Source organism: Sus scrofa, chromosome 8 (assembly GCF_054392235.1).
Source record: "Sus scrofa isolate SSC_HxYL_T2T_F1_AM1 chromosome 8, Sscrofa_HxYL_maternal_Yorkshire_Landrace_v2.0, whole genome shotgun sequence".
NCBI lineage: Eukaryota > Metazoa > Chordata > Mammalia > Artiodactyla > Suidae > Sus > Sus scrofa.
Genome location: NC_139390.1, coordinates 128,239,471 through 128,267,062, shown reverse-complemented (window position 1 = coordinate 128,267,062; position 27,592 = coordinate 128,239,471). Strand labels below are relative to the sequence as shown.

At 47.4% G+C, this 27,592-nt stretch overlaps 1 protein-coding gene and 1 long non-coding RNA gene across 9 annotated transcripts in view; one reads left to right on the top strand and one right to left on the bottom strand.

Annotated features, from left to right (window-relative positions):
• The window catches only part of TSPAN5 (tetraspanin 5), a 253,303-nt gene that overhangs the window by 21,866 nt on the left and 203,845 nt on the right, over positions 1–27,592 (bottom strand). For 7 of the 8 annotated variants that reach the window (XM_084973372.1, XM_084973374.1, XM_003357070.5 and 4 more), the window contains one exon: positions 9,736–9,786. Coding sequence is in view for 4 of the 8 variants with exons in the window: in XM_003357070.5 (XP_003357118.1) it covers positions 9,736–9,786 (51 nt within the window). In the remaining 4 variants the exon portion in view is untranslated. Of the gene's footprint in view, positions 1–9,735; positions 9,787–12,349; positions 12,544–27,592 lie in introns of those variants that run through there. The other variant, XM_013989393.3, reaches the window with a different exon arrangement.
• On the top strand, positions 7,472–14,311 carry LOC146401038 (uncharacterized). The gene is made up of 3 exons (XR_014813340.1): positions 7,472–8,613; positions 9,090–12,207; positions 14,080–14,311. It is a non-coding gene; the product is annotated as an uncharacterized LOC146401038 (long non-coding RNA).

The following is a 27,592-nucleotide window of genomic DNA, read 5'->3' as shown; positions in this document are numbered from 1 at the left end:
AAGTGGCAGGGCAGAGATTTGAGCCCAGCTGCCGGACCCCAGAGCAATGTTTTATGTTTTATTTTTCTTTAGGGCTGCACCTGAGGCATGTGGAGGTTCCCAGGCTAAGGGTCAAATAGGATCTATAGCCTACACCACAGCCACAGCCACGCCAGATCCAAGCGTCATTTGTGTCTCACACCACAGCTCATGGCAACGTCGGATCCTTAACCCACTGAGCAAGGCCAGGGATCAAACCTGCGTCCTCATGGATACTAGTCGGGTTCATTACCACTGAGCCACGATGGGAACTCCCCAGAGCACAGAGCAATGTTTTAAGCACCAAGCTCCGCCGTGGGGAGGGGATTCTTGTTCCCAGCCTAACATTGTATACCTGTTTCTAAAATGTTAAGAAAACCATGAAATGTGATGATAGAATGAAAGTCTCATCTCAGACTTCACTGATCACGATCTGAAAACCAAAGTGAGCAGGACACAAGACCTCTCCCTACACACACACACACACACACACACACACACACACAGCTTTCTCCTCTTGCACACCTCATTGAAATCAGGTGGATAAAAAGTGGGTGAGGGAACTGAGATTTCTCTGGACAAAGCAGTTGCTGGGCTGTGTGACTCCACTTCCTAGGCAGAGAAGCAGATTTCTTTTTATCCAAAACCCCATGAGAAAATGTCAAGGGGGCCGCTGAGGAAGCTCTAGACATCACGATGGGGGCCCTGGGTCTGCCCAGGAAGGAGCCAGTGGGCTGGAGTCTGCCCCCTGCCCGGGAAATCTCGGGGGTCAGGAGGGCTCTGGGGCAGAGGAGGGCTGTTCTGCTGGGGGTGGCTCAACCCCCGGAGGAACATTCCCAGGAGACAACGTGAGGGCAGCACAGGAGAGGCAGCTGGGGGTGAGACAAGACCTGAGAAGGCAGCAGGTCGGGGCAGGGGTACCAGGCGGCCCCCTGAAACAGGGATGCCCAGCAAGCTGAAGGAAACTGCAAGGCAGAGGACTCACGGGGAAGCTTCACAAGGACCCCGGCATCCTCCCTTTTACCATCTGCCAGGCCCAGAGGGCAAAGCCCCACCTCCACTCCTGCCCCCCCTCCCCCCTGCAGGAAGTGGGCAGAGGAACCCCTGGGGCCTTGGGGAGGGGTGACAGAAGGAAGCAGCCGCCAAGGCCTCACTCGTTCCTCTCTTCAGGGGCCCAAGGCTGATGGAGCACAAGGGAGAACATTTCGATGCAAATTTAAGTTTGGGGTTTGGATAATTATCCAGCCTGGACTTGCAGCTCAAAATGGGAGCAGCACAGTGCTATCTCAGGGTGAATGACAAAGCCACTCAATTTTTGACCCCTCTGAATGCTCAGTCCTGAGAAGTCCCTTTGCAAAAGGTTTACAGGCACGTGCAAAAAGAGAAAAAATAAGGTTTGCTTTTTTTTTTTTCCCCTCTACATATTTCATGTGTCTGCTGGACACACTGGTTACAGCACCTCTGAGCACATGCAGACTTTTCAGGTACTGCACCAGAAGCTGTTTGATCCTCAGCTGCTCAGCTGCAACAGAGAACTTAAGGGGATTACCAGGACAGTTGAGTAAGAGAAATGCAAACTCGCTACATTTTGGTCAATAAAATGAAATCTTCAGAAGTATTTCACCATCTCAGAAATGTTTTCTGAAAGCAGTTCCTCAGACGAGGCGTGCGTTTTTCCACTGCAATTCTTGGGGAACCACTCCCACCTCCCACCACCTCCCTCCGGCTGCAGAAACTTGACGGCTTCTGCCAGGAATCGCCTGAATCACCGAATCTCACCTTCCCCCCCACCCCTGGAAAAATAGGGGAGGCTTTTCCAAGGTGAGTCTACGGTGTGATCACGACAGGAAGCGAGTGGAGGGCTCTGAAAAGTGAGACCAACAATTACAGACCGTGGTCAGGGGGACAAGAGTCCAGGAAAACGGCTCATCCTTGTCCCCCAAGACAGCCAGGGAGGAAAGAGGGGCTAAAGTGCTTCACCTTCCCAACCCGCCTGCTGGGCTCAGGGCTGCACACCAGCTCTCTACTTCCAGCCGCTCCTACAGAGCCCTGTGGGTCAGGGCGGTGGAGGACAACGGCGAACCAGAGAGGGGACTCCAGGAGGGAGGCCCCCCTCCCCAACCTGGGATTTTTCATAATGTACAGAGCTCTCCTGCATATTCTCATCCATTTAAAAAAAAATTTTTTTTTAAATTATAGTTGATTTACACTGTCCTGTCAATTTCTGCTGTACAGCAAAGTGACCCAGTCACACATAGATATATACATTCTTGTTCTCACATTATCCTCCATCATGTTCCATCACAAGCGATTGGGGACAGTTCCCGGTGCTGTACAGTAGGATCTCATTGCTCAGTCTAAGGCGCTGGATTCTCATTCATTTAGTCACAGGCACCAGGGTGTCCGAGATGCAGGAGGCACGGTGCTAGAACTGAGCATCAAGGGGTGAGGTAGATAAGTTTCCTGCCCTCCAGGAGTTTCCGGGTCAGACAAGCGGGGCCAGGTACCCCCTACCGCCCAGGGGGCTGGTGCCCTGGGAGCAGGTGGCAGGAGGCGAGGTGGGAACCAGGGACCCACACTGGGAACCAGGGAAGGGCCCTTCCCCCTCAGAAAAGCCGAGTCTCTCCTCTGCCCTGGACAGCTCTGCAGGCAGCGCCTCACTTGTGATGGTTAGTCATCTATTCTTCCGCCTCTGACCTCCAGCTACGAATTAAGTAAAAAGCATAAACCCTGGGCAAAAGGGAAAAGGACAGATACCCCTAATTTTTCCATGAATCAAGATAATCCCATATAGATTCTCACTTTCCCCCCCATACCCAGAATTAATGGGCAGTAGAAATGTGCTGTTTCTAACACTGCATTCCTATCGTATCACACATTAGAAACCACATTTTACTTCCTTTTAGGCTGTAGGAAGTCATAAAATGCTTATTAGAGACCTCAGGTGACAACTGACTTCTCTACACAATGCTCTCCTCTTTCTTTTGCTCATCCTCTCTTACACGGGCAATATTCCTTGAACATCGACTAGGTGCTAGATAATGTTCTAAGTACATAGTGTAGTAAATAAAGGTCCTTATTTAGAGGGAAAAAAAAAAGTCTTGTTAGCACAGAAGTGACAAATCCTATGACAACACAAAGGGGAAGGGAAAAAAGGGCTGGGAGTGGAGTGACAGTGGCACCTTCGAACAGGCCAGGAAGGCCTACAAAGGTGACATTTGAACAGAGACAAGGAAATAAAGGACAGCACCCCCCGTGGACCTCTGAGGGGAGGGTACCAGCCAGGGGAAGAGCCGTGCAAAGGCCCTGGGGCAGTGAGTGCACCTGAGGTGTCGTGGGAAGAGCAGGCAGCAAGTGGTAGCTTAGACCAAGGCACAGCAGTGGAGGTGATGTGGAGAAACCAGATCACAATGCAGTTTCACGGTAGAACCGATGGCATTTGCTGAGAGACTGAATGTGGTATGAGAAGAAGAGAGAAGGGTGCCAGCCACACCCAAGCGAGTCAAGGGAGGGAGTTGCCTTTTCCGGCAATTGGGAAAAGCAGGTTTGAAGGGAGAATTCAGGAGTGTTGTTTGGGATTCTTAAGCTCCAGCAGCCCAGTGGGCATTTAAGCAGAGACGCCAGGTAGGCCTCTGGCTATGATGAGTCCAAGTTCAGAAGAGGTCAGGACCAAAGGCCTGAACTTGGAAGTCATCAGTGACAGATGGTGCTTAAAGCCCAAGTCTGGATGACAGCTCCTGGAGCTTGAGTGAAGAGAGAGGGGGGTGGGGGGAGGCAGGTGTCTCAGGACCAAGCCAGGGGCACTCCAAAATCCAAAGGTCCAAGAGGCACGCTGGACCCTGCAAAGGGGCATAAGAAGGCAGCGCTCATGAGGTAGGAAACCCAGGAGGATGTGTTATCTTAGAAGCCCACTGAGGAAAGTGCTCCTAGAAGACAGGAATGATAAACCACACCTTAAAGGAACCACACAGTCAAGTCCATGCTTTACTGATAAAGGTTACTGGGTAAACTGGCTAAGAAAATGATGCGCTCCAGGACCCAGCATGGGTTCAATAGGAGTGAACAGGAATAGTGCCAGGTTCAGGTGAGGCCTAGACTGGTTTATCCAGAGACAAAGATGAGATGCGGAGAGAGAGTCCAATGTAATGACAAGTAGATGGATTAGAAATTCTGTGACTGACGACACCCAAGGGCACACATAAGTGAATGAGTGTCCACCCCAAAGGAAATTTCTAGCGACGTGTCATTGGGCTCTGTCCTTGGCCTGCTCACCATGTCAGTGGCTTCGATCAGTGGTACCTACACCTGACTGCAATCAAAACAATGTAAGAAGCTTGCTAAAATCGAGCCTCCCAGGGTCCACCCCAGACCTACCGAATCAGAGCTTCCCTGGTGGCAGGGGGGCAAGAGCTAAAGGAAGGTCCGAGCTAGAGTAGGAACTGAGAAAAGAGGCTGATCAAAAGTACAGTTAAAATCCAGCTGAGTGGAATGGGGAGTGGGCTGGCTAACAGCTGCGGGCTCCAAAGCAATGTCAGCAGGTGGAGAGGCAGGTGGAATAGACCTGGGTCCATGCGGACTCTTGCACTTGACTCTGAAAATCAGCCAGATGTGAGGTGGAGGAAGTGAACTGTGCTGGATCTGAGACCAATTTGGGACTCTCGGCAATTAACTGTGTCATCTCAAGCTGCAGGATCAGCAGGCAGGAGAGAAGGGAAATGGTCCAGCCATACCCTCTACGGCCCCTAAAGCACCCTCTCCCTGGTACAGCAGACACACTAGAAGGAGGGGAGAGGAGCAAGACTAAGGCAGAGAAGGGACCCAGGGAGGATCCAATGTTTAGCCTGGAAACTCAGAAGGAATCAAACCCTGGATACCCCCAGGACTATTATGGAGAAGGGCTTGCTGTGATATCCAACAGGGTAGACCCACCATCAGTGAATGAAATTAAGTAGGACATGATTCTAATTTGATAGTGCAACATCTTTCTAACAGTAAGAGAGACTCAGAGACAGCCAAGTGGTGAGTACATTGCCAAAGGAATTGTTTTTTAAAAAAACCTTACATATGCTCCAAATTAGCATATTACAATGTATTATGTGTATATACATGTATATTTTATGTATATAGGCACACCTTTCCTGGAATATAAATTCCCTGAAGAATTACATGCCCAGAGTCCCACGTTATGTGCCCAATACAAGTTCTTTGAATGAATGAGTTGATTATGGCTAGACATTGCCCAGCCTGCAGGAGAGGGGATTCATGCTGACTGTCAATGTTCCTTTTGAAACAGCAGATCCTATGATTTCTGGAAACCCGCACACAAACCAGTTTCCCCCGGAGACACTCATCATTTGTATCTTGACAGTTGGTTTGGAATTTAGAGAAAATAAGTTATTTAATTATTATGTCAAATATTCAACTGTCAAATCAGTCTAGGTTTAAAGCTCAACCTGCGTGAAATAAGTATGAGGGTAATAATTTCTGCCTCCAGTGTTTCTGGGCTCACACATAAAAACGTGTAAAGTCCCCATCTATTAAGGAAATCAGATCCTTTCAGCTGTGACCCAGTTTGGGGATTTACCCTCCAGGCTTCTTTTCAAGGAAATGTCACATCTCTGTTGGGGGGATTTACTGATCCGTGGTGGGCTGATGGTAAGGCCCCAGCAGGTGCGTGTGACCCATCACCCTTGTCTGGCTATGGTTCACCTCAGAACGTCAGCCTGGTCCAGACGAGAAGTTAACCCAGAGGGCTTCAACAGAGCAGCCTATGCAGTTACCAGGTCAATCAACAACACATCACAGCCTCCTTAAGAGACGCCTAGAGTTCCCGTTGTGGTGCAGCAGAAACAAATCCAACTGGTATCCGTGAGGATGCAGGTTTGATCCCCGGCCTTACTCAGTAGACTAAGGATCCGGTGTCCGCCATGAGCTGTGGTGTAGGTCACAGACTCAGCTCGGATCCCGAGTTGCTGTGGCTGTGGCGCAGGCTAGCAGCTATAGCTCCGACTCAATCCTTGTCCTGGGAATTTTCACATGCCGCAGGTGCAATCCTAAAAAGCAAAAACAAACAAACAAAACAAAACAAAACAAAAAACCCAACAAACAAACAAACAACAAATAATGAAGCCAATTCTTGGGTCCATGGATCAGAGCCTGGAACTCTCCTGAAATTTGAGGCAGCTTTCGAAGCCACCATTCCGCTCTCATCCCCAGACTACAGTAGTGCAGCATGTACCTTACACCAGGCCCTGCGCTGGAAGCCCTCTCATTTCATCCACGCAGCAAGCCCATGAGATGGCATTTGTGTGCCCAATGCATCAACGAAGAAAGGGTATCTCAGAGAAGGTAACGGGGCTGCACAAAGTCACACTGATCATAAATGGAGGAGTCAGTGTTTGAACTCAGATCTTTTCAGCCCCAGAGCTGTGAGGGTTTTTTTGTTGTTTGTTTTTTTTTTTTCCCCACACAGCAACCAGAGTGATTTTTTTTAAAAAAATGCCAGATCAGGAGGCTCCCGTTCAAAATGCCCTGGTGACCTCCTCCTACCCAACTTCTGCAGGACCCTGCCTGCCTCTCTTGCCACAGTCCCTACTTCCTGCTCTGGTATCCATCCCTCCAGTCCTACAGGCTTTCTTCCTGTTCCTCGCAATTGCTTGGTCCCGGACTGAGGGCCATCGTGCTCACTGTTCCCTCTGCCTGGAACGCCACTCCCCGGCTGCTCTGCAGAACCCTCCCACTTTATCCAGGTCTCTGGCCCAGGGCCCCTCCTCAGGGAGGCTGTCCTCAACTACTCAATCTACAAGAGACCTTTCCTAGGGGGTTCCCGTCCTGGCGCAGTGGTTCACGAATCCAACTAGGAACAATGAGGTTGAGGGTTCGATCCCTGGCCTCGCTCAGTGGGTTAAGGATCCGGCGTTGCCGTGAGCTGGGGTATAGGTTACAGACGCAGCTCGGATCCCGCATTGCTGTGGCATAGACTGGCAGCTACAGCTCCGATGAGACCCCTCGCCTGGGAACCTCCTTATGCCGCAGGAGCGGCCCTAGAAATGGCAAAAAGACACACACGCAAAAATGAAAAATAAAAGAAACCTTTCCCCCCCTTCCTAGCCCTTACCCTACACTCTCCCAGCAGCACCCACCCACACTTGCATATGTAGTCCTGGCTAGTGCATTGCTTACTGCCAAAGTCCTCATGAGAACGCAGGCCCGGGGGGCAGGGTCTCTGCAGCATCCACTGCTACCTCCTCATCCCCAGGCCCAGGGCCCAGACACACAGCTGGGTGCACCACACTGGGTGGCTGTGTATCCTTTACCCCTACTTCCTCTGCTGGGTCCCAGCTCGCAGAGCTGTGCTGCACAGTAGCTGGGTAACCTTAGCCAAGTGACTTCAGCTCTCCGGAGAAAACTTTCCATTTGCTGATCCTGGCCCTGACAAAGGAGGGAAGTCCCTCTTTTTTTTTTTTTTTTTTTTCCTTTTAATCTGTCCCTAAAGACCGCATCAACCCCTCGCTCTGATACTTGGATGACACTGCTGGGTTTAGAATTTGGTGATTTTTATCAGAGAAGAGACATCTGGGGCAACTGATGAAACAAAAGGATAATTATACTTTGCAGAGGGGAAAAAAAAAAAAAAAACCTTCCAAACAATGAATTGTCTATTTATTGCTAGAACAGACAATTAGTTCATATAATGCCTTCCAGCATCTGCTTTCAAAGCAGAGAGAAACGGACTGATTAAAAGAGGGTTATAAAAAGCTGTATAATCTGGCACTGAGCCAAACAGAAGGCTTCGGAAAGCGGAATTTCTGAGATTTCACCAATACAAATCTCCAGGCTTACAAGGGGACTGAGGCAGAAGCTAAGCATCACCCCAAAGAAGACCAGCAGATTCAACAGAAAAATGCCCAGAGATAAAATTGTCTCTGTTTGGGGAACTTCGTTGTCCCCCTTTATGTATAATCACTGCCCGTCCTCATAAGGTTGCTGGAAGATGGTTTATTTTCTGCAAAACATTTCACATTCTGTAGAAGCATTCTGTGAAGAAACAGAGGGGGGTTCGATTTCAAAACTCTGGATTTACTTTAAGTTTTATTTGAGGCAGTCTAGCTAAACATTGTTTTATCTGTGGCAATTTGTTCCTGCGTCTGAGGGGCTTTTGCTTGCTGGACTTTCTTAGTTTCTCTCTCCTTTCCTAATGCACCTAACAGTTCAGGCCCTGGTCAAGCTCAGAGGGTAAAATATCAACACTGAGAAGAGAACAGTCTTCTGGGAGAACTTCAGCTAAGCTTAGATGACAACTTTTAAGCAATCCATCCATCCCCTCGCTGTCACAGGTGGGAGGTAATAAAGCTTTAGTGGGTAGCCAAATGCCAGAACAGATGAAATGCTGCCAATAATTTCACTTCCAAAGAAGAGAAAGGGAGTTCATGTTTATTTCTGAATTCCAGTGCTTGGCCTCAGTAGAAGTTGCAGAGAAAAAATTGAAAGCATGGCGGGGGGAGTTCCTGTCATAGCTCAGCAGAAACAAATCTGACTAGTATCCATGAGGATGCAGGTTCGATACCTGGCCTTGCTCAGTGGGTTAAGGATCCAGTATTGCCATGAGCTGTGGTGTAGATCAAAGACACAACTTGGATCCCGTGTTGTTCTGGCTGTGGGGTGGGCCAGCAGCTATGGCTCCGATTTGACCCCTAGCCTAGGAACTTCCATGTGCCTCGGGTGCAGCCCTAAAACCACCAAAAAACAACAACAACAAAAAGCATGGAGGCAAAGACACAGGGTGATGCTGTCCTCAGTATGTTACTCACAGAATAAACTACCCGGAACACTCCCTCTTCACTGTAGCCTTCTCCATAATTCCAGATTTTTCCTTGTACAATGATCTATTTGCTTTTTGTTTTTGTCTTTTTAGGGCTGCACCCGCGGCATATGGAGGTTCCCAGGCTAGGGGTCTAATTGAAGCTGCACCTGCCGGCCTACGCCACAGCAACACCAGATCCGAGACGCATCTGCAACCTACACCACAGCTCACGGCAACACTGGATCCTTAACCCACTGAGTGAGGCCAGGGATCGAACCTGCAACCTCATGGTTCCCAGTCAGATTCGTTTCCACTGCACCACGAAGGGAACTCCCAATGATGTATTTAATAACAAATTCTGATTATTCCTTCACACTTTCGACTGGCAGACCAGTGTGCACCTTCTTGGGCATTCATGAGGAGTTTATCTAATGTTTGAACATGAATCATAACTAGCTTCTTTCATACATACCACATGCTAACCATTTAGCACACAATGCTCACATGAAAATAGCATTTCTAATGGCCTGAGTAATCGTCTAAAGGACTATTTTTAAAAAGTAAAAGAGAAAAAAGGCTACAGGTACTTTAGTGTTATTTATAAATTACTAAAATTCTTGTGCCCGAGTGAGGAAATGTCTATGGGAACATGTCTTTCCAGCCAACTGATAAAATTCCAACCCACAGTCTCTCGTTATACACACGTTTTGTTCTTTCCGTAATTATTTTGGTGCAGTGGCCAATTTAGGCTCCATTCCTCAAGAATCCTTCAACGGTGACACGCTCTTCCAAGAATATGTTTTCATTCAAGCGCCATGCTTTCATACACTCGGCAGTTGTCAATGGGAAAAAGAGACAGTGGATAATGTGGGCAACCAACTGAAATGTGTGCATTTTAATGATGTTGAACTTACTTTTTCATTCCACGCCCACAGTCCGATTCCAAGAAATGCTATTCCCAAAAACTGCAAGAAAGGGAGAAAGCAGTGTAAGTATGAGGGTAAATGCCATGTTTTCGCTGGTCCAAAAAAAAAAAAAACAAAACTCTCCATCAATGCCCTCATTGCTTTACCTGATGAGAAACAGTTTTCTCTCAAATCTGACTCGCGGTCCTTAACAGGCAAAGAAATACCATCGCCCCTTGATGAAAGTCATTGCAGCATTAAGAAGCGTTGGGGACACCTGCTTAGAAGTCATCCAGCTTATGAAGCATAATAATTACGGAGAATCTCGAGTGAAATTAAAGTCATCAATAATGTTTAATGCTGTCTTTTCGGATAGGAGAGGAAACAGTAAGTGTCCCCATAAATCTGAGCATGGCGTTCATTAGAAAATGGATAACTCGGGGCATCAATTTAGAAGAGCTGGTGACAGTCCCCTCACCATCATGCCATCAGGAATGGGCTGGGGCAGGGAGGGCGTGCAGAAGCCCCTGAAGCCTCAGCAAGCTCTTTATCACACCTTCAAAAGGGAACATGAATCTTATCAAGTTCAAGGTCATCCTAAGATGAAAATGTCTAAATTCTTCTGTTTGCCAGAAACTTCCATGTCTTAAGATTATAGTTGGGAGGGCTCCACAACTTGGCCTGGTCTCAACTCAGCACCGTCACTTCATGCATCCCTCAGAGAGCACACAGCTGACACCCGCGATGGGGTGGAAGCACACACAGACCCCCTCAGTCATCCGTCAGCTGCATTGAGTGGGGGTGGGGGGGAGCAGTCGGTAACCAGGTGGACGGTCCACTTTGATGAGATCTCACTGTATTCCATGTGTGTTAGGATACACATTTCCCACCATATTTTAACATTTCTGAAATTGGGATGGGTCTTAAAAGTGATGGCATCTCATCGTTCAATTGCTTTTTTTCCTGGATTGTACCTACAAAAGCGTGTTGTATAACCAGAGTATCCCGGGTCTTGTGACCCATTGCACAGGGCTGTCCACTCATTAAGAGTTCAGGGATCAGGACTGGGTGTAACTGGCCGTGAGGAAAGACACACCTTAGTTAAGAGCAACCCTGAGTTTCCCCTCCAAACGCCAAAGTGAAGAGAGCCCGGGCGGGTGGCAGCACGTTCCCTCCGGGGGCAGCGGCGCACGCTGTTTATTTGACTAACATCTTGATTAAGTTAAATGTCAGGGAAGCTGGCTGCTGAGAAGCGGGGCACCGAGCAAACAAGGGTGAGGGTGGTTATTCTCTCCAGTTTCAGGGACATCTGAGAAGGGTCCACCTGGCGAGGTCTCTGCCATCCTCGGCAGGGAGTTACGGACGCTTGTAGGCAACTGCTAATAAATCTGAAATGGGCTGGGAAACAGCAGGAGCAGAGGGGAACGAAGGAACTGAAAAACACACAAAGGGCTGATGGCCCTGAGAAGCTGGTGGTGTTTTTTGAGAGCACAACTTCCCAAATCCTCCGATGATTTTCTGATGCTGGGGAGAGACTGCACGCAATGCATTCTGAGCCCCTACACGGAAAAGGTTCCGTGCGTCCTTGATGTAATGAAAACCGAGAACTCCTTTCTTCTTACCCTTGCTCGGAGGTCTGGAAAGTGCTTCGAGAAATTTGTTTTCAACATCCCAACGCAAACCCACCACGGTCAGTCCCTCCACTGCCCTGGCCAGAATGCTATCTCGCTCTCCAATTCTGATGCAAAACCAATGCACAAATGCACCAGTCCCCCAAAGGAGTCAAAAGGTTTGGGGGACTGTGTAATCCAAAAATAAGGCTATCCGGCCTGTCACCCTCATACACATAGGTCCCAGGCACGGTAGGGTGACAGGGGACACACACACACACAGGAGCCCATCAGACCTAGAACTCACAGAATGCCTGACGTCATCCACACGGACATCAAACTCGGCCCCGTGAAATGCATGGTTTTCTGAGGCTAAAGCTCTTTGTGGACATGTGTCTGGTCATGTCCCCAAAGCAGTATTTAATCACGGGGTCACCCCAAGCAAAGCGTAAGATGTGGTGACACATTGTGGTCCCCGTCCCTCTTGCTGCTGAAGAGGGGGCACAGGTGACTGCCTCGTCATTAACATTTATGGCTCTTCACTGCCGGCCAGGCACCAGGCTCAGTGCTTTGTATGCAGTGTCTCTCTTAAGCGTTCTGAAAATTTCACTCTGAAAGAGACACTATTATTAACTCCAGTTTAAGAATGAGCAAAAATGAGGCTGAGAGAGTTTGACTTGCTCAGAGGCACACCGTGTCCAAATGGAGAGGCAGAGAAGTGAGGCAAGATGCATCTAACATCAACATGCATGTTTTTTTTTTCTTTTGAGGGCCACACCCGCAGCATATGGAGGCTCCCAGGCCAGGGGCTGAGTCAGAGCTACAGCTGCCGGCCTTCGCCAGAGCCACAGCAACGCCGGATCTGAGCCGTGTCTGCGACCCACACCACAGCTCCGGGCAGGGCCAGATCTTTAACCCACCGAGCGAGGCCAGGGATCAAACCTGCGTCCTCATGGATACTAGCTGGGTTTGTTAATCCCTGTGCCATGAAGGGAACAGCGTACGGTTCTTACCAGTCTGATGAAGCCCTCTTTCTGCCGTGGGACAGAAAAGTTGAGGCACCCAGGTTGCGATGATATGGCATCTGACAAAGACATCCTACACTCCCGCCCCGGGAAGCAAAGGCAAGATGAGGAGGTAAAAAAGCCATGAAAACCTTGCCTGCATATTAAGAACTGGCAGTAAGGCAGACATGTTCCGTGCTGGGGTGGGTCAGCAATGGATTAAAGTAGAAAACAGAGAAATTCAGTGGTGGGTCAGCTTTCTAGGGAGAAAGTTCTCCTCACTCTTCCTGGCACTTTGAAAAAGCGTTTTCTTTCCTGAGTCATATAAACTGACTGGAGACCAAGGAGAGAGAGAGAGGAAAAAAAAAAATCAGGACCCGAAGACAACTCCAGATTCCCTTTATAATCTTGCTCCAATATTTTCTGCCTTAACTGTGACTTTCCAAACAAAAGTTTGGGAGTTTGGAGGAAGCATGCTGAATGCCAAGTCAAGGAAAGCAATCGATCACCAAGCTAGGGGTGCGGGGCCGGGGGCCCCCCGCTTGCACATGCCTTTGGCACTCCATCACCAGCAAACGTCCTCCCCATTACTCGCAGCCCATATGTTTTGTTTTAAAATCAAGTTGTTCCAGCTCCAGATAATTAAACAGAGAAAAGCCAAGAAACAGAGACAGGCACGCAGCACTTGAAGCACGCTGAGTTTCCCCTCTCCCACCTCCCTAAGAGGAGGCCATTATAAACCTCCTCAACTAAACTTATTTTGAAACCCAGAGGCCACCTTACAGGGAACCACCAAGCCCATTCAAGTCAGTTCCCTACTCCTTTGAAACAGAAATGAAACCAGATCTGAGGCATCTTCCCATGTGGCGATATATGCCAACAGGCAGACAAATGTTTGTCCACCCGCTTTTTGATGTTTTAAAATGAATGGTAATTTTGCCAACATTTATCGAATGCTATCTATGAACCAAGTACCGTGCTAGGTACTGTGTTTTGTGTGAATGAGCTAAAACGGCACTGCCTAATATAGTAGCCCCGAACTATTAGGCACTTGAAACGTGGTTAGTTCCAATGGAGACGTGCTAGTAGGTGTAAAATACACAGTGGATTTTAAAGACTTAATATAAAGAAAGTAAAAGATCTCCTTCAGAGTTGTTGATTTTTTAACAGGTGCTTATTTTTAATTGAAGTATAATTGACAATGTTGTGTAGCAAAGTGATTTAGTTATACACACACACACACGAATACATATTCTTTTCCATTATAGGTTATTGCAAGATACTGGGTATAGTGCCCTTTGCTATACAGTAGGTGCCTGTGGCTTATCTATTTTGTATACAGTGATATGCATCTGTTAATCCCAAAGTCCTAATTTATCCCTCTCACCCCCCCTTTCCCCTTGGGTAACCCTAAGTTTGTTTTCTATGTCTGAGAGTCTATTTCTGTTTCATAAACAAGTTCACTTGTCATTTTTTTTAGATTCTACATATGAGTGATATCGTATATTTATCTTTCTCTGACTTATTTCACTCAGATGATAATCTCTAGGTCCATTCATGTTGCTGCAAATAGCATTACTTCATTCTTTTTTTATGGCTGAGTAATATCTGTTTCACAGTTGTTTTGTTTTTTATTTTTGGCTTTTTAGGGCCGCACCTGCGGCCCAAGGAGGTTCCCAGGCTAGGGGTCCAATGGGAGCTGCAGCTGCCAGTTTACAAGCACAGCCACTGCAATGCAGGATTCAAGCTGTGTCTGTGACCTACACCACAGCTCATGGCAACGCTGGATCCTAACCCACTTACCAAGGCCAGGGATTGAACCCGATTCCTCATGGATACTAGTCGGGTTTGTTACCGCTGATTCACAACGGGAATTCCTAGTTGCTTTATTTTTGATCACATGTTGAAATAATATTTTGGCTACACTGGGTTAAATACATTAAAATTAATTCACTTACTTCACATATTTATAGAATTATAGTTGGTTTACAATATTAGTTTCAAGTGTACAATATAATGATTCAATTTTTTTTATAGATTATACTCCATCTAAAGCTACAAAATAATGGCTATATGTCCCTGTGTTGAAGGCATTAGGCATTTTATGCATATTTTAAGATATACAGGTCCTGGGGAGTTCCTGTCGTGGCTCAGTGGAAACAAATCTGACTAGTATCCATGAGGACAGGGGTACGATCCCTGACCTCACTCAGTGGGTTAAGACTCGAGCGCTGCTGTGAGCTGCGGTGTAGATCAGACACAGCTCAGATCTGGCATTGCTGTGGCTGTGGTGTAGGCCGGCAGCTGCAGCTCAAATTCAACCCCTAGCCTGGGAACCTCCATATGCCTTGGGTGTGGCCCTAAAAAAAAAGACAAAAAATATATATGTATATAAATAAATACACACACACACACAGGTCCTGGAACATTTAAATGATATAAGTGGACAGCACTATATCATTATTGGACACTGTTGGTCTAAGTCTCCCATAGCAATCCCTTGCAGTAGCAGTATTATCCCCATTCCATTGATAAGGAAACTGAGACTTAGAATTAAGTCTCCCAAGATTCTGTAGGTGTCTGGGCTGCTCAGGAAACCTGACGCCTCAGTCCAAGGTCAAAACTATTATAGCACTTGGCTAATGCGTATAAATTGTTTGTCCAGCCAAATAAGATATGGAGATTCATACTGAAACTTATATCCTAAGACTAAACCTTGCTCCTTTCATTTCTAGGCATTCAAGGTCAAGGTACGTTTTCCTGACTGAGAGAGAGAATGGCCTTAGGGAGTGAGTGGTGAGATTATGGAAGCCTGCCACGCATGGCAGGACAAGAGCCATCAGAGCTGAGCCTGAGGTAAAGCTAGAGAGGAAAATGGCCCTAGGATGTGACCAAGCCAGGAGACACACATCTGCCCCCTTTCCTTGGAGACCCACGAGTAGAAAATCTCTTCCTCCCTCTGTTGTTTTTGTCCTAGCTGCGTCTCCAACACATTAGAAATGGACCAGTGCTCCATTCTAACTGGTGCAAAAACGGATGCTTCAAGAAGCCATTCATCCATCTACCCACCACCTTCAATAAATACTCTTGAGTTCCTACTTCGCGCCAGGCACTGTTTTTGTCTTGGGATAAACGGAGGTAAGAAAACAGATACAGTTTCTGTGCTCAGTGAAAAGTCCAGGGAGGCTCTCCCTGCGCTGAGAGAAGCACAGCAAGTAAAAGGAATCGCTGGTGCACAGACAATGGGGCAGGTTTGCAGTGAGAGGTGCAAGCAGGAACGGCCCTGCAAGAGCCTCGTAAGCCTCATCAAGGAATTCAGTCATCACCCCAAGAGAGGCCCTACGCCACTTCAAGGGCGTCTGTAGGTAGTAGGCTGGGGCGGGGTGAGAAGGCAGGTCTTTTTCATTCTTGGGCTTTGGAAAAACGATCTGTGTGGCAGAAAAGACTCCAGAGAGGTCAGAGTAGATCCACAGCAGCTCAGAGGAAGGAGCTTTGGTCATGCGGACAAGATCTGTGTCTCAAACTGAAACATCGCCTAGAAGCAGATGGACTTGAGAGTATTTAGAAGTAAAACTGACATTTTCCGTGATGCCTGGATATGGTGAAGGGGTGGAGGCAGGGGTGAAGGAGAGGGAGGTGTTAAGGATAATGCCTGTGTTTCTGGCATCTTCTACATGGAGACTATGGCTCTTCAAAATCCATCTTCCATCCCCTCGGACAGAAATAATTCTCAGTGTCAATTTCATAACTAGCTTGAGATCTAGCAGCATTTCTGAAGGACCGTTTTCTTTCATAGGTATTTTGGCCGTTACCAGACTTCTCTCTGCAGCAAATTTCAGCTTGCATATACATGAAAACGTTAATGATTGAAAACCTATACACATGTCCACCACCTCCTACCACTCTTACTCATAAAAGGAAGGGGTAAGGTGTAGATGTATATTACAGTCCACAGGCAACTCTCACATGCGTATTTTCAACCCTCTTTGCTGAAAAAATAACAAGGACATCAATGGCATCTGCCCAGCATCCTGTGAACAGACTCAAGATAACAAGGCAGCCAAGTAAACACGACAGAGGAGAATGAACATCAGGTCCATCTCACCTCAAGGGGTGCCTCGAAAATAGTATTGTCATTTAATAACAATGGAAAGAACTGTTCTTCCTTCATTGTCCTGATGAAGTTGTTATTAAAATGTGTAAGCTCTGCCTGAATAAACAGGATAGATTCACTTGAAACATTTGGCACAGAAAAGAGGAAAGAGAAGGCAGGCCATCACGGAAGATGTACTTCCCTGCAACCGCCGTGTGTACCTTTTATCGGCTGGTTTCTGACGCGTGAGCGTGATCCACACCCCAGGTCAGGCAGGGGTGGGTGAGGTCCAAGAGGCCACACAAGTGTGCTGCACACTTACGTGAACAAAATCCGTGTTGTCTTCAAAACGCGGGGGCTGAACACAGGAATAAAAACGCCTGTGGGCGTGATTCTCGCTGTGTCAGAGGACTAAACACGGGCCGGTGGAAAATTCAATACACAGAAAGGCCATCCCAATTTTGCCACGGGGTCCCCACGTCCCAGTTTGTTTATTCAGACGGTCTGGAGTCCTCACGACGCGATGGCATGGCAGATAAAGCCCACACTGGCACCCAGGACACTCCCCAACTGAGCCAGGTCAACCTCTCTCACTTCATTTCGCCCGGACGGCCTCTGCCCCGAGGCCGGAATGCAGTTCTGTGATTTCAGCAAAGGCCCTTCACTCATTCCCCTCGTGTTCCCTGTGCATCTATTATGAGCCTTCCGGGGTTCCTGGATAAATCAGGATGCAAAACAGACAAATGTGCCTGCTCTTGGGGCTGCCGTTCCAGCTGGGGTGTGTGGGGAGGGAAAGACGATAAAAAGCAGCATCAGTGAGTTAGGTAACATACAATTGTAGACGATGAGAAGCACTGTGGGAAAACGGAACAACGAGAACAGCAGAAGGGAAATCAGTGTGGCCCAGGGCCAAAGGAGGTGCTGGGACACGGAGGGGACAAAGCAAGTCTCCACTAAGAAAGCCGCCTAAGTGAAAACATGAAGGACAGGAGGAGCTGACTGGCAGATGCTGGGGAGCTGGGTTCCAGGCACACCGGGGGCCTGGCCAAGGCCCTAAGGCCAAGGTGTCCACGCTCGCTGGAGGGACGGCGGAGCGCAAAGGACAGTGGCTAACAGGAGCCATGCTGGTAGGGCTTTGAAGGCTGTGATGGCGACTGTGGTTTCTGCTGGGGAGACAAAGAACTAACGGAGGGTTTCCTGATTTCCTAGAGCCCCTCGGTCCTCATCTGTCTAAGGGAGCTACTATGGGCCCCCAAGGAAATGCACACAACAACTGTAGGAGGAGTCCCCATCATGGCACAGTGGAAACGAAACTGACTAGGATCCACAAGGATGCAGGTTCGATCCCTGGCCTCACTCAGTGGGTTAAGGATCCGGCGTTGCTATGAGGTGTGCTGAGGGTCCCAGATGCAGCTCGGATCTGGCACTGCTGTGACGATAGCATAGGCCGGCAGCTGCAGCTCCAATTAGACCCCTAGCCTGGGAGCCTCCATATGCTGTGGGTGTGGCCCTAAAAAGACCGGGGGGAAAAAAAAAAAAAAAAGCCAAAACCAAAAACATCCACAACTGTAGGGGTCAAAGTGACTATGTGAGGACCTGGTAGCAATATGAATGGCTCTAGAGAGCATCACACGGTGTGAAATAAGTCAGACAGAGAAAGACACCGTATGCTACCATTTATTTGTGGAATCTAATTAGAAAAATGATACAAATGAACTTACTTTAAAAAAAAAAAAAAGACAATCTTATGGTTACCCTGTTGAGGGGAAGGGAAGAATTGGGAGAGTGGGAATAATATACACGCTACTACATAAAACAGAATTAATGAGAACCTACCATCTAACACAGGAAAATCTACTCAGTTTGTAATAACTTATATGGGGAAAAAAAGGTATGTTTATATGTATGACTGATCCACGCTGCTGTACACCTAAACCTAACACAACACTGTCAATCAACTCTACGCCAATAAAAGTCCATTTAAAAAGTGCTGAGTCGTCGGTACTTCCTACACAGTAGGTCCCACCCCGTCCTCAGGCCTTTCTCAGCCTCCTCCTGCCCTCAGACCCGCCGTGGTCGGGGTGGAAATCCTGCTCCCAGCCCCACCTCCCTGAAGATGAGAAGGCAGCCACGTTCACCAGTGACCGGAGGCCCCTCTCAACTCCTGCACCTCTTGCCGCATGTACCCTTAACTGACGTGTATACACACAGGACTGGAAAGCAGTGACAGGTCTGTGTTGAGCCAAGAGCGTGTGCCTATTTAAGGGGCAGCAGCACCTGCCCTGCGATGAATCACCTGCCTCTCCCGACGCAGGCTGGAGGCTCCATCCAGGAACAGTGTATACAAGAGTCCCTGAGCCCTTCGAAGACACAAACTCTCGTCTGACTACCGAGATCACATTTAACTTCAAATTATTTCTTAGCAGTCTGGCCCTGGATTCTGGGTGCAACCAGCCCTGCAATTTAAAAACCTCCTGATCCTGTAATCTCCCATTATAGGAAGTCTGTCTCCAGCAGGGCTTCTTGATGCATCATCCATCTCCCTAACCCTCCCGAACATCCTTTCTCGTTTTTATATTTTATCCTCTGTGATGTGTTTTGGCTTCATTATATCTATTTTTAAAAAACACAGCCATTCTGGAAGAACGTGGGGTATAAATTATAAGTACTACTGATTGGGGCAATTTCTCAATTTACATCCCCTTTTTGAAAATTGGCCCCCACCCCCAAAGGTGGGCCCTTGCAGTCACATATGCCAAGGAGGACCCTCTCAATCCCTTCCAGACTGAGGGGGATCAAGGTGGGGGCTGAGACTCAGGAAGAGCCGTTTATCAAATACAAGGCTGAGCCTGAGTCTCTCTTCCCCAGACATCAGGTATGGACACGGTGATTTTTGTCAGCGTCGGTCTCCCTCCTGCTGGAACAGACTGGGGTGCTGGAGAGAGCCTGCAGATGGAGAAGCAGACAGAGACCAAGGTGGACTTCTATTCCTGAGCACGCTCTGCTCCTCACCCCCCACGACCCCTGGCCACACTGGGCCCCTGGGTCCCCCCTCCCGTCTTAGCTCAAGCTACTTAGGGGGCTTTCTGTCATGTGCACCCAAGAGGGTCCTAAGACAGAAATAAGAGACCACGAAGACTTTGCAAAACTTACGGTTACCAAAGAAGACAGGTTCAGGGGGCGCAGGGATGGGCTGGGGGTTTGGGATGGAAATGCTCTAAAACTGGGTTGGGATGATGGTTGGCCAACGACAACTATCATACAATTCATTGAGTTAAAAAAAGAACTATACCTAGGAACAACGAAAAAGAAATGAGACCAGATTAATTTCCTTCAGCCTTAGTCCTGTAACAAGCTCCCTGTAAACAATTAAATACGCAGAACAGCCGTGAGCATCATGGGGGTCTCGAGACGAAGAGCAATCTGGTGTAGGATGCTGCACCTTCCAGAGAGCTGAATAGAGGCTTGGTGGTTCCAAATGACCCAGTAAGCTGCTGGGACTTGGGGTGAGAAGTTACACATAATTCAGCCACACTCTGACCTGACTTAGGACTGTCTTCTGCTTGCTGGCTGAACTGCGGAAGCAGCACGATACAGCGAGAACTCAAGAAACGCTTCCCAAAGCAGAGCGGTGTCCTCTCAAGCACTGTGGGCCCATGATCTCCCTCCTGTTCTCCCAGAGAGGATGGAAGGGCCTCTGCCTTTGAGCCCGAGCTGCCCCAGAAGAAGCCGGAACACCCCTCAAAGAAATGCCTAAGATCCAGGGACCATCTTGTTCAGAGATCTCTTTGTTAGAGTTTGGAGTTTAACATTCTGGCAAGAAGGAGTAATCTGAGATGGGAAGGGAGAGAAAAGGGGAGGGCTGGGCAGGCAGTAAAAACTATATTCCTCTTGGAAATCATTCTGCCAGCGCAGGCACATGAAAGGCACGTGGGGGATTGTGCAATCGGGAGGCTGCAAGTTCACAGCCCACTGATTTTCGTCTCCGTAAAAGCCAGGCTTACACAGCCTGGGCTAGTCCATCTGTCATTCTCTGATTAGATAAAACCAAGGCTAAGAACAGACCAGAGAGAGGTTCTGAAGGCTGAGGAGGACAGAGGGATAACTCAAGTCTTTCAAAACATGGGTACGAAAAGTGAGTTACTGTAGACAAACAGCCTCAGTGGGATTAAGCTCCTGCTGTTTGCATTAAACAGCCAAGCAGTGCCGCTCCAGCTAAGGGCAGCTTGGAAAATTTAATACTCTCAGATGTATGCTGTTTGGGGATCGAAACAGCTGAAAGTTCTAAAGAAACATCTTAGGCAAGACTTCAAGGTGAATGCAAAAATTAAAATAGGATTACTCTTTTTTAAAGCACAAGTAGGATTATACATTTCAATTCGTTTCATAAGTACATACCTTCAATATATACTGGGCACTATGCTAGGTGCCAGGGACAGAAAGGTGAAAAATCTCTTTTCCTTTCTTTTTTAGGGCCTCGTCTGTGGCATATATGGAAACTTCCAGGCTAGGGGTCGCATTGGAGCTGAAGCTCCCAGCCTACACCTACATCCGACCACAGTAACACCAGAGCAGGGTCCCTTCTGTGACCTATACCACAGCTCCCAGCAACACCAGATCCTCAACCCACTGAGCAAGGCTAGGGATCAAACCCACAACCTCATGGATACTAGTTGGGTTCTTTTTTTTTTGTCTTTTTGTCTTTTTGCAATTCCTTGGGCCGCTCCCTCTGCCTATGGAGGTTCCCAGGCGAGGGGTCGAATCGGAGCTGTAGCCACCAGCCTACACCAGAGCCACAGCAACGCGGGATCCAAGCCGTGTCTGCGACCTACACCACAGCTCACAGCAACACTGGATCCCTAACCCACTGAGCAAGGGCAGGGATCGAACCCGCAACCTCATGGTTCCTAGTCAGATTCGTTAACCACTGAGCCATGACGGGAACTCCATGGATACTAGTTGGGTTCTTAACCCATTGAGCCACAACGGGAACTCTTTTCTTAAAGATCTAACCATGGAGGGAGGGGCAGTGGGTGGAAAAAGAGAATCAGACCGAGACTCCAGCACAGGGAAAGGAATGGCACCATGCCAGAGACACGTTGCCATAGAAACACAGAGGCAGGGCTCTGGGATCCCCACAGGGGTCAGAGGAAGCTTCCCAGGAAGTGACACTTGAACTGCTGCAAAGAGGAGAGGGAAGACCTTTTCCTGCAGAGGAAGCAGCCCGTGCAAAAGGTGCAAAGCCTGAAGTAGCATGTCCCTTGGAAATCCAAGCATGTTCCCAGGCCTGGAACAGCACCGTCTGGCCAGGCTCAGGGCTCACGATGCTTCTCACAGTGTGGGTCCCACTCCAGCTGTGGCTCCCAGGCCCTTGTTAGAAATGCATGTTCTCAGGCGGGCCCCAGACCCGCCTCCTCAGTAACTCTGGGGATGGGGCCCAGCAAGCTGGGTCTCACCAAGCCCTCCAGCTGACTGGGCTAGACAGTGAGGTCTGAGAATCTCTGGGCTGGAGACTGCTTAGCAGGGACCTTAGCAAGGCAGGCTGTGTGTGCCCTGGGGACCACCAAGCTACTGGAAGCCAACCAAGGATTTTTCACATGACGCTCACCGGATCCGACTGCCGTTTAGAAAAGTCATTCTGGTACAGTGCAGAGAATGAACTGAAGAGAGACGAGATTACAGGCCATGCGATGAGTTGGGGAGCTCCTGCAGTAACCCTGGTGACAGTGACACCAGCCCAGAAAAGCAGAGGCAGTAGGAGTGGGATGGAGACTCCGGACCACAGAGGGGACTGTCGGGAACTTGGTGACAGGAAGCACAGAGTACAAGGTTAAGACCATGGTTTTCTGGAACCAGGATGCCTAGTTCCTGAATATGTGGCTTTGGGCCAGTCGCTCAATCTCCCTATTCCTCAGTTTCCAAATCTGTAAAATGGGAATATCAATGTTCAGGAAAACAAGCTCCATGGAAGCAGGGATTCTTGCCTGTCAAGTTCATTCCGTATCCCTCAAACTTAGTACGATATGCACTTCACAGTAGGCCTTAAACAATTATCTGCTGAACGAATGAGTGAATCTGTTGTAGGAGATGAGCAAGAAAGAGGAATCTAAGAGGATTCCCAGGCTTTTAGCTGAAGCAACTTGAGAGGCTGCAGCATCATTTCTGAAGTTAGGAATGTGGATCTGGGAGCATATTTTAGGAGACAGATCAATTTTCGGGTGCAGTTTTAGACATGTCACCACTTGGATGAACATTGGGCCTGCAAGGGGACAATCGCATGAAGGCCAGGAGGCCGGACAGCCAGGTGTCTCCAGAGCCACACCTGGGTTAGAAACCCAGCTCCACCACTTATGAGCTGTGTGACCTCAGGCCAATCGTTTACCCTCTCAGTTCTCTATTTCTTTCTCTGTAAACCGTGGAGATGGCAAAGTCCATTTCGTAGGGTCCCTGGGAAGATAGAGCACATAATGTGCTTTGCCAAGCGCTGGGCACACGGGACACGCTCAGTGAATAATCATTTCTGTGGTTATCCTTCAGGCCACATAAAGAGTTCTTAGAGGACCAAGGCATTGCCCCGGGAGAAAAGTTAAGATTCCTGGTGAAACACGCTGAGGAACTTGAGGGGAGACTCCAAAGAAGTAGACAGAGGAGCAGCAGGAAACCAGGACAGGCAGGGCCCCCCTGCCACAGAGGAGAATCTGCCCCCTTAAGTATACATAAATCCAGGAGAGACAGGGGCTCTCCTACCAAGGGGCTGAAACAGTGGAAACAGCTTGTGTTCAATGAAACTGACAATAACGTAAAGCAACAAGAAAAATTAGACAGTCGTTACCCCTCTTTCAAACTAGTCTCTGACTCCGGATACCACTGGCACCACCACCAGACAACCCCCCAGGAGGACTGGGCAGGAACCAACACTAGTTGAGAGAGATGGCAACTACCAAACAGCAACTTGGGACTGGCCTGGGGTCACCTCTAGAGTGGCTGGTAATGATTTCCTCTGCCTTGTGGGGGAGTCAAAAGGGAAACAGAGTTAGGCCACGTGTTTTAAAGACTCACGGACCAGGCGTCAAGAAATCCCAGGTGTAGTGCCAACCAGAACTTTAACTAGCATGTGAATTTGGTCAAGTCACTGAACAACAGTCTCCTCCAGTGTAAACGGAGAATAACAACCGCCAGTGAAGAGAAAGCGTTTTGAAAAGGATGCATGATAGAGCTCCTGCATGTATTTAATATCACATTTTATCCATCTGATCCAAGAACGGTGAGATACATCTTGTCGCTCCTGGCTATGTCATCTGAACACACGGAGCCCTTAAAAATCAGTGCACAGTAATTGTTCATGGAATCTCTACATATTTGGGGTCTGTTTCCAGGGTATTCTATACTGAGAGAGAATGTTCTTGAGTTTTTGCACTCTTATGAATTGGCTGGCGCTACATGTGAGTCATTTGTGACAGCCTATCTTTAAAAAAAAGAAAAAAAGCGTATTGCAGGCAGCCTTGGAAGATAGAAATAGTGCTTGCTGGGACCCTGCAAAAGATCCATCAGGCTTGCTGCCCATTATAAACGTTTGGGGTTCCCTAAAAGCAGGGTTGCCCTCCTACAGCACAACTCACTAAGTGCACAGGCCCTCTCTGCATCACCCCATGGAAACTGAGGCTCAGGGTAAAGATGTGAAAAATATTGATACACTGGCTACCAGAATTGCTGTGATAAATAAAGTCCCACATCTCTGACCCTGGAGCCTGGCATCCCTGCCAGCATCCATGACACTGTGGCAGCGTAATTTGTTAGTTGGCAGGTAGGGTAAAATCTCAGATCCTTCACAGCTTTTGACATTTAGTGTTACTGTTTTACAGGAGAAGGGTTGGTATTTCCTTCTCACCCCATACATTGTTCTCTGGCACCCACGCTTGCTCTGGTCCGCCGGGTGGGACGTCAGCTTAGAGCTGAGAAGGCAGAGGAGCTGTTAAGTCTAAGAGCTATTTCTGGTCCTTTTTTTTTTTTTTTTTTTTTTTTTAATCCTAATGCAAATACTCTCTATGCCTGCGTATCTGGGTGTGTTAAATTTTTGTGATTTTTTTAAAAAAGTGTGCTTAGCCGATAAAAATCTACTTTCTTTTTTCTAAGAAACACAGCGACATTTACATTTCTGGGGCAAAAAGGGCCTCTGTTACTCAACTGACCGCTTTGCTATAGTCAGATACGATATATATATATACGCAATTCTTTCATTTACAAATGTTCTCATTTGACTCGTAAAAACACTGCTAAGAAATAACTGCATATTCCTAGTGACTTCAGTCAACATTGTGCCTAAGCTAGGAATGACTGTCAAAGAATGGTTACAGAACGCCAGGTGGATGTAACTTCGATTTTTGCAACACTTCAAATGAGCTCCACCCCCACCAGCCACTCATCACTCACCTGCACCCCCTCCTCCCACCCCATGCAGGCAAAGCGACTACAGGAAACTGTATTCAGAGCACACTGCCTTCTTGCTAGCATTCGGCATGTTTAAAATGAAACCTTATTGATAACATGAGTAACAAAAGCATCCAGGAAATCATCTTTGAGAACCACAAGTTCATATTAAAACAGGAACTGAATTTTCTCCCACTGGGCCTTTTGAAATGCTAAGTTCGAAGAGACACATGCTTTACCCCAGAAATGCCACGTAGCCTTCTTAATAGCTATCACAGACATTCTAATTCGGATCAAATTAAATAAGTGGAGTGGGATGGACTGGGAGTCTGGGGTTCACAGATGCAAACTATGGCATTTGGCGTGGATAAGCACTGAGATCCTGCTGTACAGCACAGGGAAGTGTGTCTAGTCACTCGTGATGGAGAATAATGTGAGGAAAACACATTATGTACACACATATATTTATGTGACTGGGTCACTTTGCTGCACCGCAGAAAATTGACAGAACACTGTAAACCAGCTACTATGGAAAAAATAAAAATCATTATTACAAAAAGCACAAAAAGAATAATAGTAGGTACCTTCACTTCAAGCTCTTTTTTTTTTTTTTTTTTTTTTTTTTTTAACATTTCCACCCTTGTGTTCTCTTTAGTGGATTGACGTCATCTTTCTGAAGCTTTCTATTTCATCACAACCTAAAACATCTCGAGAGAGGAAAGCAGGATACATGGAGCACACCCAGGAGATCCAAGTCCATTGATTATCATGTGAAAGGAGGCCCAGGGGCAATTATTCCCTTTCTGTGGCTGACAAATAAACTTCTACATCGAATGTTCTCTACACCGAGGCGTCTTTGATCCGTCTTACTGGCTCAGTGACTCACAAAGGATGAGGAGGGGGAACGTCTGACAACAAAAGGGCAGACTGCCGGCACCATTTAGTTATTTATTCTGTATGTTCAGCTCAGTTTTTCTTCTTTCCAACTTTTCATGACACCATAAAAAGAAAAGGAATGGATTCTTTTCAACCAAGAACATGAGCACTGCATACTAAGGAGGCAAGCGCTGGCTTAACACAGAACCCATATAAGCCACAAATATCACCCTGCTCTCTCGAGTTAGGTACTTTTAACAGGGGTAATGGGTTTGGACAAATCACTCTTTTGCACATTCCTTTATATAAGAGTTTATTACCCAGACTCTTGGAAATTAATTTACTTACTGGACAAGCTGCAGCCAAAGCCTTCACAGCTTCAGGATGGAAGGCTCTGCTTTGCAAACTATCCATGTACGTACACTCTGGAATTTTCCTTTTCTATTGCAATTGTTTGGAAGCATCTCAAGACGAACAACAGCCTGAGTGATGTGTGAATAAGCGGCACCTATTTCCTCTAGTTTCAAGATGCCCACTTTTTGTTCTCTGAACAAAAGGCTGCATGACATTCAAATGATTTGACATCATCAAATGATATGCTAGAGACCAATGTGCTTCTAAAATGATGAAGCCAGATGAATGTTAAAAGCGAACATGGAAATGGGAATTTTTTTGTGTCTTTTTTTTTTTTTTTAAGGGCTGCCCTTGCAGCATATGGAGGTTCCCAGGCTAGGGGTCCAATCAGCGCCTACACTACAGCCACAGCAATGCCAGATCCAAGCCGCATCTGTGACCTACTCCACAGCTCACGGTCAATGCCGGATCCTTAATCCACTGAGCAAGGCCAGGGATCGAACCTGTGTCCTCATGGATACTAGTCAGACTCGTTTACGATGAGCCACAACAAGAACTCTGGGAATATTTTTAAAGACAAAGACCATTCAGATTGTCCTCATTTAAAAGGGACAATATCAAGGGATAGGGTGAGTCATGAACAGTAACACAATCAAAGGAGCCTGGCCTTTGGTGACAAACCATGGTTCAAATCTGGGCCCCAGCATTTACTACATGTGACTGCAGGCAAGGTGGCAGTCTCCCAATTTTCTCACCTGTAAATAGAGGCAGTAATAGCATCCTCACTGGACTGAGTTAAGGTATGAGTTTTGTGTGTAGTATGCATTCAGTAAACACTATCATCACAATTAAAAACATCATGAAAAAAATCTCTTCCTTTAGCATCATCTAGGCTCACTTTTCAGATGACAAAAGGCAGTATCATGTCATCTGTGCATTATTCAATTGATCTAGCAGATCTTTTAAAAACTGAGACCTAAATATCATATTGTGGGAAAAAACATTATGAAGATTTTAAATCTTTTTTTTTTTTTCTTTTGCAAGGAACTTCCTTTCATTCTCAATATAAGATTTCATTTAAAGCTGTTTAACCAGAGAGGGTCGCCATGGCAAAGTAAACCGCTGACAGTATACAGCAGGTTCATGTTAATTTTTATAGCGGTAGCATAATGTTTATGAAAAATAAGCTGGCCAAGAGCCCATGCTTTGCCCTTGAGCCTCAGCCAGCGGGGAAGGTTCATGCAATGTGATTAGTTAATGAAGAGACCCTGGCTGATTAATTCGTGCTCCGTGTCAATCCCATCAGACGGGCTTTCAGCCACTAATGTAAAATAAGCCACCTGATTTTAACTTCGTCTTCCCCAAACTGACTTCCAAGTGAACAGGGCTTTGTCAAATACTTTCGATATTGAAGGAAGATTTTCTCCAAATCTCTTTTAAGACAAATCCTTTGCTCCCTTTGACACACATTTTAGCTCTGGCGACCGGCAGACTGGATGGAG